General features: G+C 40.3%; 1 protein-coding gene across 2 annotated transcripts in view; it reads left to right on the forward strand.

The window, feature by feature from the left end:
* Tnik (TRAF2 and NCK interacting kinase) overlaps window positions 1–16563 on the forward strand; it is a 382522-nt gene that overhangs the window by 316507 nt on the left and 49452 nt on the right. For both annotated transcript variants that reach the window (XM_027942207.2, XM_027942206.2), the window contains 3 exons: window positions 4258–4422; window positions 7026–7265; window positions 9353–9459. In XM_027942207.2, the coding sequence (XP_027798008.1) occupies window positions 4258–4422; window positions 7026–7265; window positions 9353–9459 (512 nt within the window). The remainder of the gene's footprint in view (window positions 1–4257; window positions 4423–7025; window positions 7266–9352; window positions 9460–16563) is intronic.

Raw genomic sequence — 16563 nt, forward strand, 5'->3', positions numbered from 1 at the left:
AGTAATGTGCTCTATTCAAGTGGGATCTATACTTTTTCTTGGAATATTTGTTATGAGTGGATCTTAGAAAAGTCGTTCTAGCCCTTATCTTCAGACAAGATTGCATTTTAAACATTCCACAGGAATGAGAGTCTCTCCTATGCTCAGAGGTGCCCTGGAGAAGAGAGGACCCGTCTTGCCCAGTAAACATCTGCCCCGTGGTTTTGCCAGAGAACCATATGACTCACCCTTTATGTGCTGGTGAGCACAGGGTCAAAGTATCTAATGAGCACTTAGAAGTTATTTATTGACTTTTTTCCCTTTATCTAGCATTGCCAGTAAAATACAGAAAACACATTATTTTGTTCAGTAAGAGAAAAAAAAATCTCATACAATTATGCTGAATTTATCAATTAAGTAAAACCTTCTAAGGCCTGTGTAGACCCAGTGAACCCAACATCATATAAAATATTATGAAAATGACATAAATATATTTAACTGTCTGCATGTTTGAAACTACTTCTATCATTTTGTTTAGAAAATATCAAAAAATATTCATTATTATGAAGTGAAACAATCTACAGACTGTTTTCAAATATACAAGACAGTTTGATAATTGATATTGGTAGAATGTTTCTCTTCTACATGTTTAAACATTTTTATTTATTTTGAAGTTGTTTTATGACTCTTGGAATCAACAAATTTACTTTTAGCTGGGCACAGTAGCGCACGCCTATAATCCCAGTGACTCTGGAGGCTGAAACAGGAGATCATGAGTTCAGAGCCAGCCTCAGCACCTTAAGGAGGCCCTAAGCAACTCAGCAAAACCCTGTCTCTAAATAAAATATGAAAAAATGGGATCGTGGGGGCTGGGGATGTGGCTCAGTAGTTAAGTGCAATGTGGCTCAGTGGTTAAGTTCAATCTCCCCCCAAAAAGTTACTTTTTGATCGTCTATATTTGTGTAGCCTTTCTGCATCTCATAGGCCTTGTCTGGCACCCCCATAATGCCCAGTGGACAGCTCAGCCCTTCCTGAAGTAGAATTGTATTTCTGAGACCAGTTTTTTATTTCTCTCTATAAGGCTGTAGTAAATAGTATAGTATTTTTGCAGAGGTAATCCAAGCCTCTTTAAAGTTATTTTAGTTTACATGGTAAAAGGATTCTTTTAATAAGAAAAAGAAATTGCTTTGATAGTGAAATTTGATCAATCTCTGCTAATCCTGTGCTCTGTGTTCACTGGTAATCCCGTCAAGGAGAAACCCTTTGTAACGGGGTTTTTGTTGTTATCATCTAGAACCTGGACACTCTATCAGATTTACTAGAAATCTCTTTTGGGTAATGTTCCTGATATTTTACGTCTTGGCAACAGGAGTTGCAGCAGATGCTCTGCTACTAGAATTTTCTGAGTATCCTCAGGCAGATTGAAACATATCTTGATTGTGCCCCAGTTTTTAATCACATATAAGCTTATTCTAGGCAGAGGGGACCTGTTTCTTTTTTTGTCTCTTTCTCATATCTATCTCTAATTAGTAGACATACGTTGTCATAAGAGGCCTTTTTGCCTGGTCTCAATATATTCAGAAGGACCATCTTCTAAATATACTATCCAGCTTTCCCTCTGAAGCACCATTTCCAGTGTTTGTTTTGGTATCTTTGCTCCAATTCTTCAGGTGATCCTTTGGTGCAAGCTCTGTGCAGCATTGCCTTCCCAAACACCTTAAGACAAGATTTTTCTTGAGGTAAAATGTGTAGCCAGATGCCTTATTGTTACAGCCTTCTCATAGATTTTTCAAATTTCTTTGGACACACCAATTCCAGGAAATTACAGCACACTGGACCCATCCTGAAATAATTTTTAAAGTATAACAAATTGTTATTTAGACCATACCTTTTAGAATGCTATGCCTGAAACATATTAATGGTAGAATTTAGTCCATAAACTAAGTGAGAGAAAGCATAGGAAATTCTACTAGAAGTACATTAGTAACATTTGCACACAACAATCAAATCCACTAACTGCCTGTGAAAATCAGCACCCAACTTTCTGCCCTGTTTGTTTTCTAGTGTAGTTTTAGACCCCCGGGTGGCCTGTGGGTCTATAAGCAGGAACACTTGTTTTACTGGAAGCTTTCTGCTGTCATTGGTTAAAGGAATTCTTTATCTCAAAAGTGATTTCTTTGCTCAAGATGGAGTCTTAGAGGCAGACTTTTCTACTGTTGCTTTTTAAAGTGCTGCGTCTTAATGTGTATTTTAAACTAAATGTATTTTACAGTTAAAAAATAATAATAATTACAAGTATCCCTCTCTCTGAATACATTTGATTTCAGAATTTGGGATAACAGGTGGGTAGAGTGCAGACAGCCAGGTGTTCATCTGATGTGTGTCTGAAATTCTTGGGTTCCTGAGCTCAGACATAAATGGTTTGTATAGTAGGAGTTCAGATGTTAAGAGAGACTTGTACCTGTCATTCATCTATTAACAATATTCCCTGGAAATAAGAAAATGGCTGATATTTGACTAATTCCAGTGGTCTAGAAATATTCGCCTTCTTTTCCAAGTGTCTGGCATTTGGAAAGCAGTATGTTAACACACCTTCGTCTCACTTTATGTATTGCTGTCTCTGTGGGATTCTTTCCTCTTTGTGGTCTTGTCTCAGGGTTGTTTTATTCTTTTGCTCGATGCAATCATCAAATAATGATTGCTGATATAATACTTGGTACGCATGCACACATGAAGTACACCAGTTCTGGTTTATATTCCTGGCTTTTCGCAGCTAATCTCATTTGGTGTGTGGTGAGTTTGTGGGACATGGAATCTCAAAACTCAAGCCAATTGGATGCAACTGTATGTTCCCTGCACAGCCATGGTGGGAGATGAGACGTTCCACTTACCCCCCTCAGTGGGGCAGAAGGGTTCTTTCCTATTGGCTTATCTTACCATGTTTAAACATTAACAAACTTATTCTGTATATGAGACGGAGTCTGCCTCTAGAAAGATCTAAAATGGGGCAAGGGATGGGAAAGAACGCATTTTTGAAGTTTTACTTCAAATCAGGGAGTAAAATGAATAAAATGGTACAACTGTGCAGACAGAACTGAATATTGAGTCAGCAAAAGAGAACTAATTGCCCAGTCTGAGGAGTCATCAGGGAGAGGAGAAGGGCAGCATTGCCCTGGCAGGTTTGGGAAGCTGGACAATTAGCTTGACCCTGAAGAAATATAGGAGATAAAGATGGGGAAAGACAGATCTGAAAGGAAAAACTGAGGCCTCTTGAAGTTGTGTAAGATCTTACATCATGTCTCACAGTGTATGTCTAAAAATCGAAAATTTTCTTCAAGATTGTCCTCTGCGATAGTCATTCTGCCCTAAATATGTACTGTGGGGTAATTGAACCTTCCCTGTGAAGAGCCTAAGGTCTGTTCCCTGCTTTGGGCTGAAAGAGACCCTAGATGATAGGGAATGACAAGGGAATGAAGTGGCCTGAGAGGAGAGGGCTGGAGGAGAGAGAGGGGGAGTGGAAGGCAAGGACATTGCCACGTGTGGAGAGCAGAGGGGAGGAGGGGAGAGCAAGGCAGGGGAGGCCATGCTGGGAATGGAAAGAATGAGGAGCAGCAGCATATTTTAGGGAGCAGGGAGGGACCATTGAAGAGAAAGAGCCCTAAAGAGAGAAAAAGAAAATGATACAGGAAGTCTGTTTAAGACAGGCGGTGCTCATTAAGGGGGCAGCCTGGAACACCCACATGCCTATCAGAAACATGTGAAGAAGTACAGGGTTCATGGACTCAACTTCACTCTCTGCCAGCCCTCCCCATGTTTCTTTCCCTCCTTGTCCCATGAGTCAACCCAACCCAAGTTTCTATTTTCTCCCAAGCAATCTTAATGCCTAGTACAGTTCCCTTTGATCATCTAGGGTGCAGACTGTCTCCCTGGCTAACCCCATGGCTTTGTGACCAACCTGCAAGATATTATTCCAATCAATGTAAAATAAGCTCTTAGTAGGCTCAGCTAACTGTAATAATACAAGGTAACGGGTAATGGCTCAGAGTTCTGCATTTTTTTGTTTTTTGTTATTTTTGGTGCCATAGTGTTTGCTCACATTTAAAAAAAATAAAATTAAAGCTTTCTGCAAATTTTTGAGGCAGAGCAGAAAGGAAGACTCATGGCTCTTTGAATTGATCAGAGGGACACAAAAATGGCTGTGCAGGTGACTACAGAAAATCCTTACTGGGAATTAATTGACTTCTATCCATTGAGGCTCTCTTTTCCTTTGGCTTTTAGGTAGAAGAACGGTCAAGGCTGAACCGGCAGAGTTCACCTGCCATGCCTCACAAAGTTGCCAACAGGATATCTGACCCCAATCTGCCCCCGAGGTCGGAGTCCTTCAGCATTAGTGGGGTTCAGCCTGCTCGGACACCCCCTATGCTCAGACCTGTTGATCCCCAGGTATAATCTCTTCTTTATTTCACTGGGCATTAGGATGTATGATAAAACTTAGTAAAAGCCCAGGAGAGGGCCTGGGACTATGGCTCAGTAGTAGAGCACTTTCCTAGCATGTGTGAGGCACGGGGTTCGACCCTCAGCACCACATATAAACAAATAAAATGAAGGTATAAAAAAATACTATAACAACAACAAAAAAAAAAGCCCACAGGATTATAACATGATTTAGGCATAGGAGCAGTCAAATGACAACCCTAATGTCAAAGTTATAGCAATATATAAGGTTCCACTGAATTTGAAGGATAGAGGAAAGAGTGAGAAAGGAAAAAGCACCACCCTTCACTTGGAGTCAACCACACCATTCCTTCTTGGTAAACTGGCTCCTCTGAAGACTCCTAAGAGTATTGCAAGGTGGGGACAAAAATCTTTTTGGTTATAATTACCAAGACTAAAATTCCTATAGACCTTTGAAGTCTATACACACACACACACACACACACACACACACACACACAGAGTCTTTTGTTTCTTGGTATTTTGCACTGGAGTCTGAACCTAGAAAAATTAAATGAACTTGGTGTAGTAAAACAGAGTCTTGTAAGCCAGCCATTTCCCCCAGCAAGCTCACCCCCCAACTGCTTCAGCATCACCCAGGAACTAAAGAAATGCATAGCGTCCAGCTCCACTCAGCACCTTGGGTGGGGCCTGGCAGTCTATGATTTAACAAGACTTCCAGGTGATTCTGCTACCTTTAGAGTCTGCAAACCACTGTCTTAAGCAACTCAGTGAGAAAAAGAGATTATTTCACTTTTAGGAAAGGAGAAAATTTCTGGAAGCTCTATAGGACTTTTAAATTAAATATGCCTGAAATGGAATATGAAGTGAAACAGAGCATGGAATTCCATAGAAAGATATAGGTAATGCAGCTTTTTACACCTGTCTAGAATTTCTTCCAGGCATCCACCTGTGTTAGGACTTTCCACAATGTATTTTAAGGTCACTTTTGAAATATGGAATACTATCTGAACAGGAGTTCAAAGAGTAGTAATAAAATCAAGTATTCTTTGAGATTTAAGTCACCTCTAATAGATGGCTTCCAAGACTTTTGAGAACCAGACAGCTCAACATAGCTTCTTCTGGGTCGTTTTTCTATGTACATAATTCTTTTATGCCTACCTTCAAAAGGATACATTTTTACAAGAACTTTTCTTTTAAAACCCCCAACTCTGACCTTATAAGGTTTACTTTTCTCCCCCTGTTAATAGGCAGCTTAGAAGGAGACACTTACTTTCTAAAAGTGACCAGAAAATGAAAAATATAGATATTTTATACCAGCTAATTGGGGGAAAATTTTTTCAGGTGCCTCAGTTTTTGGTTTTATTTTTATTGATTGACTTAGGTTCTTTTTAAAGTAAGTTTGTGTCTTGCAGTAGATATTTTTTAAATGTGCTCTGGTTTTAAGTCCTATTTAATGTATTTAGTGACGATATTTAGCATTGGTGTAATTTTCATTGATTCTGTTCCGATCGAAGCCTTAACATGCAGTGGAGCTGGGCTTTGAGGATTCTCTCCAAATTGTCATTAATGACATGCCAACTAAAATTTCAGACTAGACAAGTCTGACAAGTCCTGTACAAAGCAGATACTAAACGCTTGTTGAATTCATGGTTTGATTTAGAAAGCTCTCTAGATTTCTTTCTCAGCCAATATCTATGGAACACCTTCCACAGACAGGACACAGAGCTAAACTCAGCATGACAGACATAGCTCCTGTCTCCGGGAAACTGAGCTTCCTGAATGGGAGTGTTGGGTTAAAGAATTATTAAAGATAATGAAGTGTGAGCAGTGCTATGATAAAGGGGTACCCTGTGCCCTGGGTTCTGATGATTACTCTTAAGGACCCCCAGTATCACTTCAAGACTGCATGTCTTGTCTGCACAAGCAATATCACCAGATGGCCAGTGGTGAGACTTTAGAACTCATAAGACACATCCTGGTGTCAAGCGATGGTTAATGCTGTAGATGGTCAGAGGCAGCAGCACAGAAAGCAGGACATGCAGAGGTTAGGCATGTGGGCCATGGGAATTCGATACTAGGTCCCAATCCAGGCTCCAGCACCTGTCAGCTGAGGAGTCATCATGTGGCTTAACCTCTTTGCACCTTATGATACTTATGTGTAAAATGAGGGAAATGGTTGTAGACTCAGTGAGTTGACAAGAAGTTTAGAGCAGTCCTGCTTTTACAGAGCAACAACACTCTCTAAAGTCAAAGTTAGATGTTTTAAAGGAGGAAGTTTGTAATGTTAGAAGAGAAGTGTCTAAATATATTGCTGGTCAATAAATGCTCGCTCAATACAGCTATTGTCAGTAGCATCACACGATCCACGGCTTCTCAGAAAGCCATTTAACTTGTTGCCAAAACTCCAATTCAGCCCTACACATTGCTCTAGATGGGAGATTCTGGAGGGCTGTTTAAAGTGTGCTGTGGGCATGATGGACCCTGTAATTCAATTCTCAGGCCCTGGAATTTTTTCCCCTCCTTCAACTGATTGAGACACTGGCAGATGGTCTTCTAATAATGTTGCTCTGATGTTGGTTTGTGCTTAGATCCCGCAGCTGGTAGCTGTAAAATCCCAGGGACCTGCCTTGACCGCCTCCCAGTCAGTGCATGAGCAGCCCACCAAGGGCCTCTCCGGGTTTCAGGAGGCCCTGAGCGTCACCTCTCACCGCGTGGAGATGCCACGCCAGAACTCGGACCCCACCTCCGAAAACCCTCCTCTCCCCACTCGTATTGAGAAGTTTGACCGAAGCTCTTGGTTACGACAGGAAGAAGACATTCCACCAAAGGTAATGTCACCATCGAAACCACCATCCCCGTCAGGATCGTCATGAGCACCACCACTGGTCCACCCTGAAAAGCCTGGTGATGCTGACTTCCTCCCTCCACATGCTTGTCTTGGTCCCTCCTCATTCCCAAGCTGAGACTTGGATTATCACTTATCATTTCTGACTGTCATCTCCCCAAAAGAGCTGAGACTCAGGTCAGTTGAATGGCTTGGAAGTATGTGTCCTGTACCAGAATTGGCGCTCTCAACCCAAGCATTCCAGACCACTTTACTATCCATATTAAAAATAGAATAATGGATATTTCCAATGATGACCACATCTACTTGTAGACAAATTGAAAACACCCAGATAAAAAGTAGAACATTCATTTAAAGTAAAACTAGATTTCAGGAATTCAGAAGGTGCTATTTGCCCTTGCAAACTTCTGGTTGGCTCCATGTAAGGACAGCTTCTTCTAGGCTAAGTCACAATTCAGTTCCAGCCCTGATTAATTACTAAGGATGAAACTTTAGGGTAAAATACCAGCCTTTCCACTGGACAGAACAGTCCTGAGTTCGAGTTCTTTTGTTCTCCTGTACCAAGTCATTGTTAGATCCCAGAAATGTTCTGGACTGTGACTGTAACGGGCTACAAACAACCAAGATGTTTTTCAAAATACTGAAAACATCTTTATATTAGATTCTTCCTAGTTCAGGAATCCCCTTTCTCCTGAACTCAGTGTAGAGAGCTGTGACAGACACATGGAATGACCCACAATTTCCAGGAAACACCATCCCCGTCACGATAAATTCTATGAAAAAAGATAGTATAATATTACAGCAGAATTCTATTATTTTGAAAATGAAAACAGCTGATGATGGCTTTTTTTTTGGTGGTGTCCTCCTCTTGTTGAAGCAGAAGTGCCATCAGAAAAGGTTACTTAGGAGCAAAGAACAATGTGACAAATGAGGTGAGTCAGAGAGACGGAAAGTGGAAGCTGTTGGTCCACTCTAAATACATACAGCTGTGTATTTGTAAAGGTGGCGGAAACTCCAAATTGGTTCAGATACTTAAGTTTTAGTAATTAAATTAGACTCTTTCAACTCTTCCAATGTTCATGTTTACAAAAAGAAAAAGGTAAAATAGTAGTAGTAATATTTAACTTGAATGGATGGTAGCACCACTGTGGTCACTCTCCTTCACTGCCTCCTCTTTATGTTAAAATGGGCTGTAATAAAAAAATTAATTTTTCAAAACAGAGGCTGACACTTTACATTGAAAGTCATTTTCTACACTAGAAGTCATAATGTGATTCTTTCAAATCGTGGACTCCTTTGGTACTCTGACAATATTTGATTTCATAAAAAAGGGTCTTGCATGAGTCTCATCAAAGGAAACATACTTGAATCTACCTTGAGCTTTTCCCAGATAAGTTAATAATTCACTTTCCTGCTGTACCTCACAGTCTCCTTGATATTCACACAGACTTTTTGATGGCCCTTTTAGTCTTCAAAAAAGTCTTCTGACCTGAGGATCTAAATGGTAATTGCAGGTTAATTAGCAAGTAGAAATATCCAGGAACCATTGTATCAGGTTCTCCAGTCTTACTGAAATGACTTAATGTCCTGAGTTCTAGCCTGATATCCCAGTTTCTCTGTGGATTTCATAGCCTGTTAGTGGTAATGTGAGCTAAAAATGGAACTTGGCACTGTCTGGACAGCTTTCATCTGATGCAGCCACCAGTGAGGTAATGGTACCCTAAAAAGGTTTCAGGAATCTACCACTCTTGGCCAAACAAGAGAGGTTAATTACACAGAGCTCAGAAAGTCAAGACTATTAACTTAATCTGTCTTTAAGTTTGCTTTTAAGATTGGAAATCACCCTCCTTCATGGTTGCTGGTATGCTTCGGAGTCTTTGGTCTGCAGATCTTTGTTTGGTTTTATTTGGGGAGTTGAATATTTCTTTGAGGAACAAATAATATAATTCTTCCATATTTCAGATAGTTTCTGTAACTTCTGCTTATCGTTATAAAGGAGTAAGATTTTCAGATAGGAGCCTGTGGTCACTATTTTCTGGAAAATATTCCTGAATTCTGCTTTTCTTCCAGGTGCCTCAAAGAACAACTTCTATATCCCCAGCATTAGCCAGAAAGAATTCTCCTGGGAACGGTAGTGCTTTGGGACCCAGACTAGGCTCTCAACCCATCAGAGCAAGGTAAGGGAAGGAAGGTGACAAGTAAAGGAAGAAGCCTCATCCGCCATTGTCATCATTGCTTTCCTAAGGAAAAAAAAATTTTTTTAAAAAGTTCCCTGTTTGTTTGTTTTTTTGCTTCAGAAGCTTGTTAACTTACCACCTGGACGTTAAGCACATGCCTCTTACTACTTCAATAAATCTTAGAAATCAGTGTTACGGTGGGGGTCTAAGAATGAATGAGCAACTGGATGAGTGAATGAAGCAACCCAGGAGGCAGTCAGGTGTATTGAACTGACAGTTTTTAAAATCTAGGAGCAACATTGCAAATATAAATCAGATTGCACTATCCCGAACTGTAGCTTCCGAGTCCCATTTGAAGGGAGTCAGCAAGTCAAAATGGTCTATTATGAGGTGATTTTTAGCATCCAGTCAAGAAATGAGCCCTGGGAACCATTGAGACATTACAAAGCAACTGCCCGGAAAAGAGTGACCAACTGCAGAGCTCCTCCAGCCTGGCACTTAGGAAAAGACCAGCTCCAGTAGGGAGATCACTTATTGGGCATTGTTGAGGGTCTCTGAAATGCAGTTATGCTTTCTCTGTTATTCTCTGCTCTCCCTTCCAGAATTTTCCATCCACAATGTATACTCTTATAGTCAGGAAATTGCATCCACTCCCACTGGTTAGTATAGCAGTCTCGACAAGCTAGAAAGTAAGCAATATCTTTGCAGTATCTGGGCAGATTTTATGTGGTAACAGATGCTGTTTGCTGCTGCCGTTCATCAAGCTTCCCTCAGATTTTTCATGATGAATACATTCCTTTTTAGGATCCACTGAAATAGCAAATGGCCTCTGCTGAGGCTATAAAAAGGATGAGCTTGGGCAGGCTGTTTTCTTCTCCTTCATTGTGTTCATAATAAGAGAAAGACCCTCCTTTCCTAGTAAGAGAGAGAGAGAGACTAGAAATGAAGCTTGCAGTTATTTGTACACATTTTTAAGATATGGAATGTTTTTGATCTTAACGCTCTTTCTTCTTCACATGAAAAGCCTTAGGAAGGGGTCAGTCCATAAATAAGATGAAATTATGCTAAGAGCAGCATGCATCCCTTGAGGGCAAAGATGCTAGCTCATTCCAAGTGGAATTACCAATCACAGGAGGCTCTGAATGAGCCATTTTTTTCTTCCCAGTGACTTGTCAGACTCACGCTGAGCTGGTGTTGCTAAGCAGCACCCAGCAGACCCAGACACACTGTGGCTGGGGAGCCAGAGGAATGCCAGCCCTGGCTCTCCAGCAAACTTCTTCCATCCCCTTCCTAGAGCAGCAATAAGCCCCCAATTGTCAGGGCTTCTTGCTCTTTTGAACCCTGCCCTTAGGGCTCTGTTCATTAAATCAGTTGCTTAGAATTGAGGTTGCTTTGGATCCAAAATTATTTCAACTTTTAAGTATTTTTCCTTCTGTCGACCAAAAAGTAAAAAGTAAGATCTACCATTATGTAGTCAAATAAAAGGAAGCTTTTTATTCTCTCCAAAGTGAGATTTTAATGACATTGGGGCCCCACTTAATCAGTATTTGATGGTCAGATGCTTATAAAATATGAGTTTTTACCTGGAATCACTTAAATATTTTTACCTTTTTTTAATATTTCCAATATTTCTCATTATTTCCAAAGAATGCATGAGAGATGGTCTACTTAGGTAGAAAGGAAGCGAGCTAAAAGGTAATAATTATTTACCTACAGTAGAAGAAAATTGGGGACAGTGGAGAATCCCTATCTCTGCATGTGGAACAGTCCAGTAGAACACCCCCATGTCTTGCTAACACATATCTCCATGTGACCAACATTTAAGATGTAAATTAGGCTTTGCAGCTCCAGATTGGATTGCATTTATAAAAGCTTAAAATACAGTTTACTGTATAGAGATAGCTCTCATTCACCTTTCATGGTTAATAATCCACCCCAAAACTCAGTGGCCTGAAAGATAGCAGTTTATTTCGCCTGTACCTCTTCTCCACAAGGTCTTTCATCTCGGTATCTTTTCCCCTTAGCAATCTAAGAGCAGCATTCAGAGAGTGACACTCCAGTACACACAGATATGTTTTTTGTTTTGTTGCAGTACTGTGGATCAAACCCCCACATAGTATTTTTTTTTCTTTTCTTCACCTTTGTTGATGTCACACTGGCTACAAGTCTGAACCATGGAAAGGTACCACATAGTGTCATGCTTAGAGAAAAGTTTGATTACCTGGGGCTTCTACACTGCATTTCTTACTCTTGGTTGATAGTCCTTCTTTTCTTCCCAGTCTTTTCTTTGAGGTGATAATAAGGGAAACTAAAAAATTAGCAAAATTAGAATAAATGCCAGTGAAAGCTGTAGTTAATTAGGGACAGATTCAGGACACTTCTGTTATTATTTTTAATTCATTTGCTAAATTTAGCTAATATATATTAAGAATCTGCTGTATACAGGGCTGCACACAGCCCTGGGACCCAGTGACTCCAACCAAGACTGCCTAAGTCATAGGGCCTACTATTTCCTGCTACTCTTTAGAGTACAGATATAATTAAGGGCAAATTATATTTGTTTGCCTCACCTTTTTGTTGCTTTTCTTTGGTGTAAATATGTGAATTAGCTTATTTGTAAAAGGCAGACCCTCTCTCTTCTCCTGTGGCAAACTTACAGACCCCAAGTTTAAAATAACAGTGTTTCAACACCAAAGGATTTCAGGCTCCCAAGTTACCATATGGAGAAGAGCCATCAAGGAGAGCAGTTTGCCCTGTGGATAATATGATGTGTGTGAGAAACAACCCATAGTATGAAACCAATAACCACACACACACAAAAAAAATTGGCAGATTATAATGGTTAAGAAGCTCGGATTTTTAATATTAGTACTAATTTTAAACAGAAACTGCAGAATATGTGTTTTGTATTTGATAATTTGGAAAACAGTACATTTGAATAAAAAGAAAACTCCTTCGTATCCTTGAAGGGAAGACTCTTGGCAGTGTCACGCAGTATGCTGACATGTAGCTGTTACAAAATAAAAGCAGAGCTTTATTCTAAATACCCTTCCTTCTGCTATCTACACACATTGTACCAAATCAGAAAGAGTCCTCTAGAGAGCATGCTTTTGTAGTTTTGAGCAGGTATAGCTGTGCTGCAGTCAGTTGCTCAACCAAGTGTTATTGGGCAACCTTTGCAGGTCTTTGTTTATTTAGTGAACACCTCTGGAGCACTTATATGTATGGTATACTTCTCTAAGTACATTGCAAATATTAAATGTTTAAACTCTATAGCAACTCTGTGAGGTAGTGACTGTAGTCATCCCCATGTTTTAAATGCACAAACTGAGATAAACAAAAGTTGCGCAAATTGCCCAATGTGATGAAGTTAATAAGTCAGTATTTGAACTCTGGTAGCCTTACACCAAAGTCTACTCTCTGAAGCGCCACTTTATGTTGATCACAGCACCAGTGCAGCTGCCACTGCTGCCTGGTTTTCCTAGGGGAAAGGGACACCCTTGATTCATTGACGGACTCCACACCGTTTTTCCTGTTTCCCACTCTGGGGTAGATGAATGTGTTGACATTCCTCCTAATCTTAAGATTATCGATCCTTATCCTGTGAGACTCAATACCTTGTAAATATCATTGTCTTGGGAGACATATTTATACTCTGAACTCTTACGCACTCAAGCTGGAACTGGTGTCATCTGTCACATGCTGGTGATGCTTCCCTTCCAAAATGGCTGAAGTCTTGGTGATCCCACGGTTCAGTGACCCCAGGCAACCATCCTGGCTCCTCTTTCTCCTGTGTATGCTGCTGAGCATTGCTCAAGCTGCCAGATCCAAGAGCGGTTCTCACCTGCCCTGTGGATTTCCAGTGCCTAATGCTGTCAGGGCAATCAGTTGAGTTTAAATCAAGTTTTGATAAGAGCGTTTAACTAGATTGTTTTTAAAACTCCCAGACAGTTTAATATTTAACTTTGATTCATGCATTCTTTTAAAGCAAATTAAAATTCGATCAAACAAGTACACTCAGAATATAAAAAGATTTAAATTGAGCCAGAAACACCCAGTCAAAACCCAATGACTAAAAGCTTAATTTCAAAATAATTCTCTGTCCCATCCCAAGCCTATCTTCTTATGACTTGTTTATTCTCATTGACTGTATCATCAGAGAACAAAGTAAAGTGAATTTTGGCAGCCAGCCAGTTAATTAAAAGACTTGGCCCAAGTACTTGGGCACAAAATCACTTTGTAATCCTCATTTTCTATTTTGACTTTTTATATGATTCAAGTGGATGGAATAATTGCCACATTTTACTTTACTATGTGTTTTATAGACCAAACATCATTGTCTGCACAATGCCAAATGTAGGAATTAAAAGTTAGCATTTAAAAAAATCTATTTGGATGTTTTCAAATTTTTACATGTTTAGATTGAGTAGACTCAGTAATACATGAACAAGAGAAATCTATTATTTAGTGGAATCCTTCTGAAATTGAACCTAGAGCCTTTAGCTCAGACCCCTTGGACCCAAAGCCACACCATACATACATAATAAAGAAGAGAAAAATGTGAACAGTATGACATTTTCTCAAATTGCTAGTGTTTGACAAAAAAAATAAAAATAAAAAGGTAGAAAAGCATTGTAAGTTCTCCCTTTTTCTATAGGTGGTTACATAGAAACCAAAGACTTCATTTAGTCTACCCCAGCAAAAATAGCAGCCTGTCAAGATCAGCACCCACCCTGGTTAGCTCCAGTGGGAGGACTTGTGCTAATGAGGCCCAGGTCAGGGATTTAATGCCCATGGGATCCAATTAGCTTCACATGGGAAGAATCTCTGAGCCCCATCAGAGATGCATGCTCATCTCAACTGATTCTGCTAATGCCCTTGCTCTTGTTCTACACTGGGACAACCCTGGCCCAGGCCTCGCCATCTAACATGGCAACAGCCCCTCACTGTACTGCCTGCCCTTCTCCTGGCCAGTCATGCATAGACCTCCCTTGGGGGATGCACCTTCTCTGCCAGGCTTTAAAGGCTGGTGCCTGATCGGGCTATAACCTGATCTTTCCTTCTGATCACCCTCCTCTCCAACTTGGCACTCCTTCCTGTTGGTGTCCCCTCCACACCACATACACCTGGAAACCCCAGCCCTCGTCTTTACACAGGCTCTTTCCAGCCTCCCAGCTTACTGCTCCAAGACCCAGTCAAGTGCTCCCTCCTTCATCCCACTGTCCTTGACCCCTCCAGTCTGCAAGAATTGTTTCCCAAGCTCCAGCAGTATTTACAGCCTCTTTCCCAGACAACATTCAGAGTTACCATGTTTAATGTTGTCTCCATTGTGTGTATCTCATTGCCACCATCATGTTGTAACTTGAGTGTTCGCCCTGTGACCTGTGCTTCTCCATCCCTCTTCCCAATCCAGTGAGGCTCACAAAATAAATGCTTACTAGAAAGGTTTTGGCTAAAGAGTCAAAGGAATGCTACATCTGTATACATATGTGCACTTACACATACCTAAGTTCATGCCTTTCACCCAAGAATTCCAATTCCAGGAAATAGAGATATGATTTAGTATTGGTGTGCAGACAGCTGATTATCTCATCATTATTTGTCACAGCAATGTATTGGAAGCACCTTAATATCTAAGAGCAGAGGATGGCCAAACTAATTCATCTATACAGTGGACTATAATGCAGCCATTCCTTTTTTTCCAAAACATAAGAAAATGCTCACAGTGCAGTATTAAAAACTTTAAAAAGCAAAAATAAAAACCAAATATATGATGTGCTGCCTTATATACAAAAGAAAAAAGATGAGAAGATAATTTACCAAATAGTGAAATTAAGTTGAATATCTTCTTGTTCAGGGATTTTGAGTGTTGCTTCCTATATTTCAAGTTTAGTATAATGCACACAGGAAAAAGTCAAGGAAGCTTCCCTTTAAGATTCACCATCTCAGAGATAGTGCTTTTAGTGTAATGACTGAAAGATTGAGTCAGGAGTTCATTCCCTGCATGCCCAGGAGCTGGCCAGGAGCTCCATGAGGAAGTCAAACTGCCATCATTCTGGGACTCCTTCAGTGCATGGCATCTTGAGTGCCCCCTTTACCCCTTGACCTTGCGGACAAGTGCTGTACGGTGCTGCTCCACCAATGGCAAGTTATTTCCCCCCAGGCTTATTGATGAACAGCTGACAAATAAAATTTATACATATACACACACAGCATCAATGTGATGTTTTGAATCTGTATAAATTAACATCTATCATTTCACATAGTCTTCATGTTTTCTGATGAAAACATTTAAAATCTACTTCAAGTATACATTATTACTAATTATAGTCACATAGTGTACAAGAGATCTTCAGAACTTATTCATCCTAACTGAAACTGTTCCCTTTGATCAGCATCTCCCTGGTCTCCTCCTACTGATCCCAGAGGCCCTGATAGCCTCGTTGCTTTTCAGAGTTGGACTTGTCCACATATGAGGAAGATCATGTCATGCTTGCTTTTTTGTGTGTCTGATGTTTTTGTGTTTAAAACACATATGTGACGGTGGCACAGGCCTGCAATCCCAGGGGCTTGGGAAGCTGAGGCAGGAGGATCACAAGTTCTGGGCCAGCCTCTGCAGATTAGCCAGGCCCTAAGCAACTTAGGGAGACCATGTCTCAAAAAAATAGAAAGTACTGGAGATGTACTCAGTGGTTAAGTGCCTCTGTGTTCAATCCACAGTGTGTGTGTGTGTGTGTGTGTGTGTGTGTGTACACACATATACAAACATGTACATATACACACACACACACACACATATATATATATATGATATATGGCTGTATTAATTTACATTCCCATCAGCAGTGTGCAGGTGTTTTCTTTTCTCTGTATCCTTATCAACACTTATCATCTCATTCTGATAATTGCCATTCTAACAGGTGTCAGGCGATAACTCCTTGTGTTTTTAATTTGATTTCTCTATGCTTAGTGATGTGGAGCATTTTTACATAAGTCTGTTGGCTATTTTCTGTCTTCTTTTGACAGATGTCTATTCAGATCCTTGGCCCATTTTTAAATCTATTTGTTTTCTTGCTGTTTTGTTGAGCTCCTTATATATTTTGG

This window comes from Marmota flaviventris, chromosome 8 (assembly GCF_047511675.1).
Source record: "Marmota flaviventris isolate mMarFla1 chromosome 8, mMarFla1.hap1, whole genome shotgun sequence".
NCBI lineage: Eukaryota > Metazoa > Chordata > Mammalia > Rodentia > Sciuridae > Marmota > Marmota flaviventris.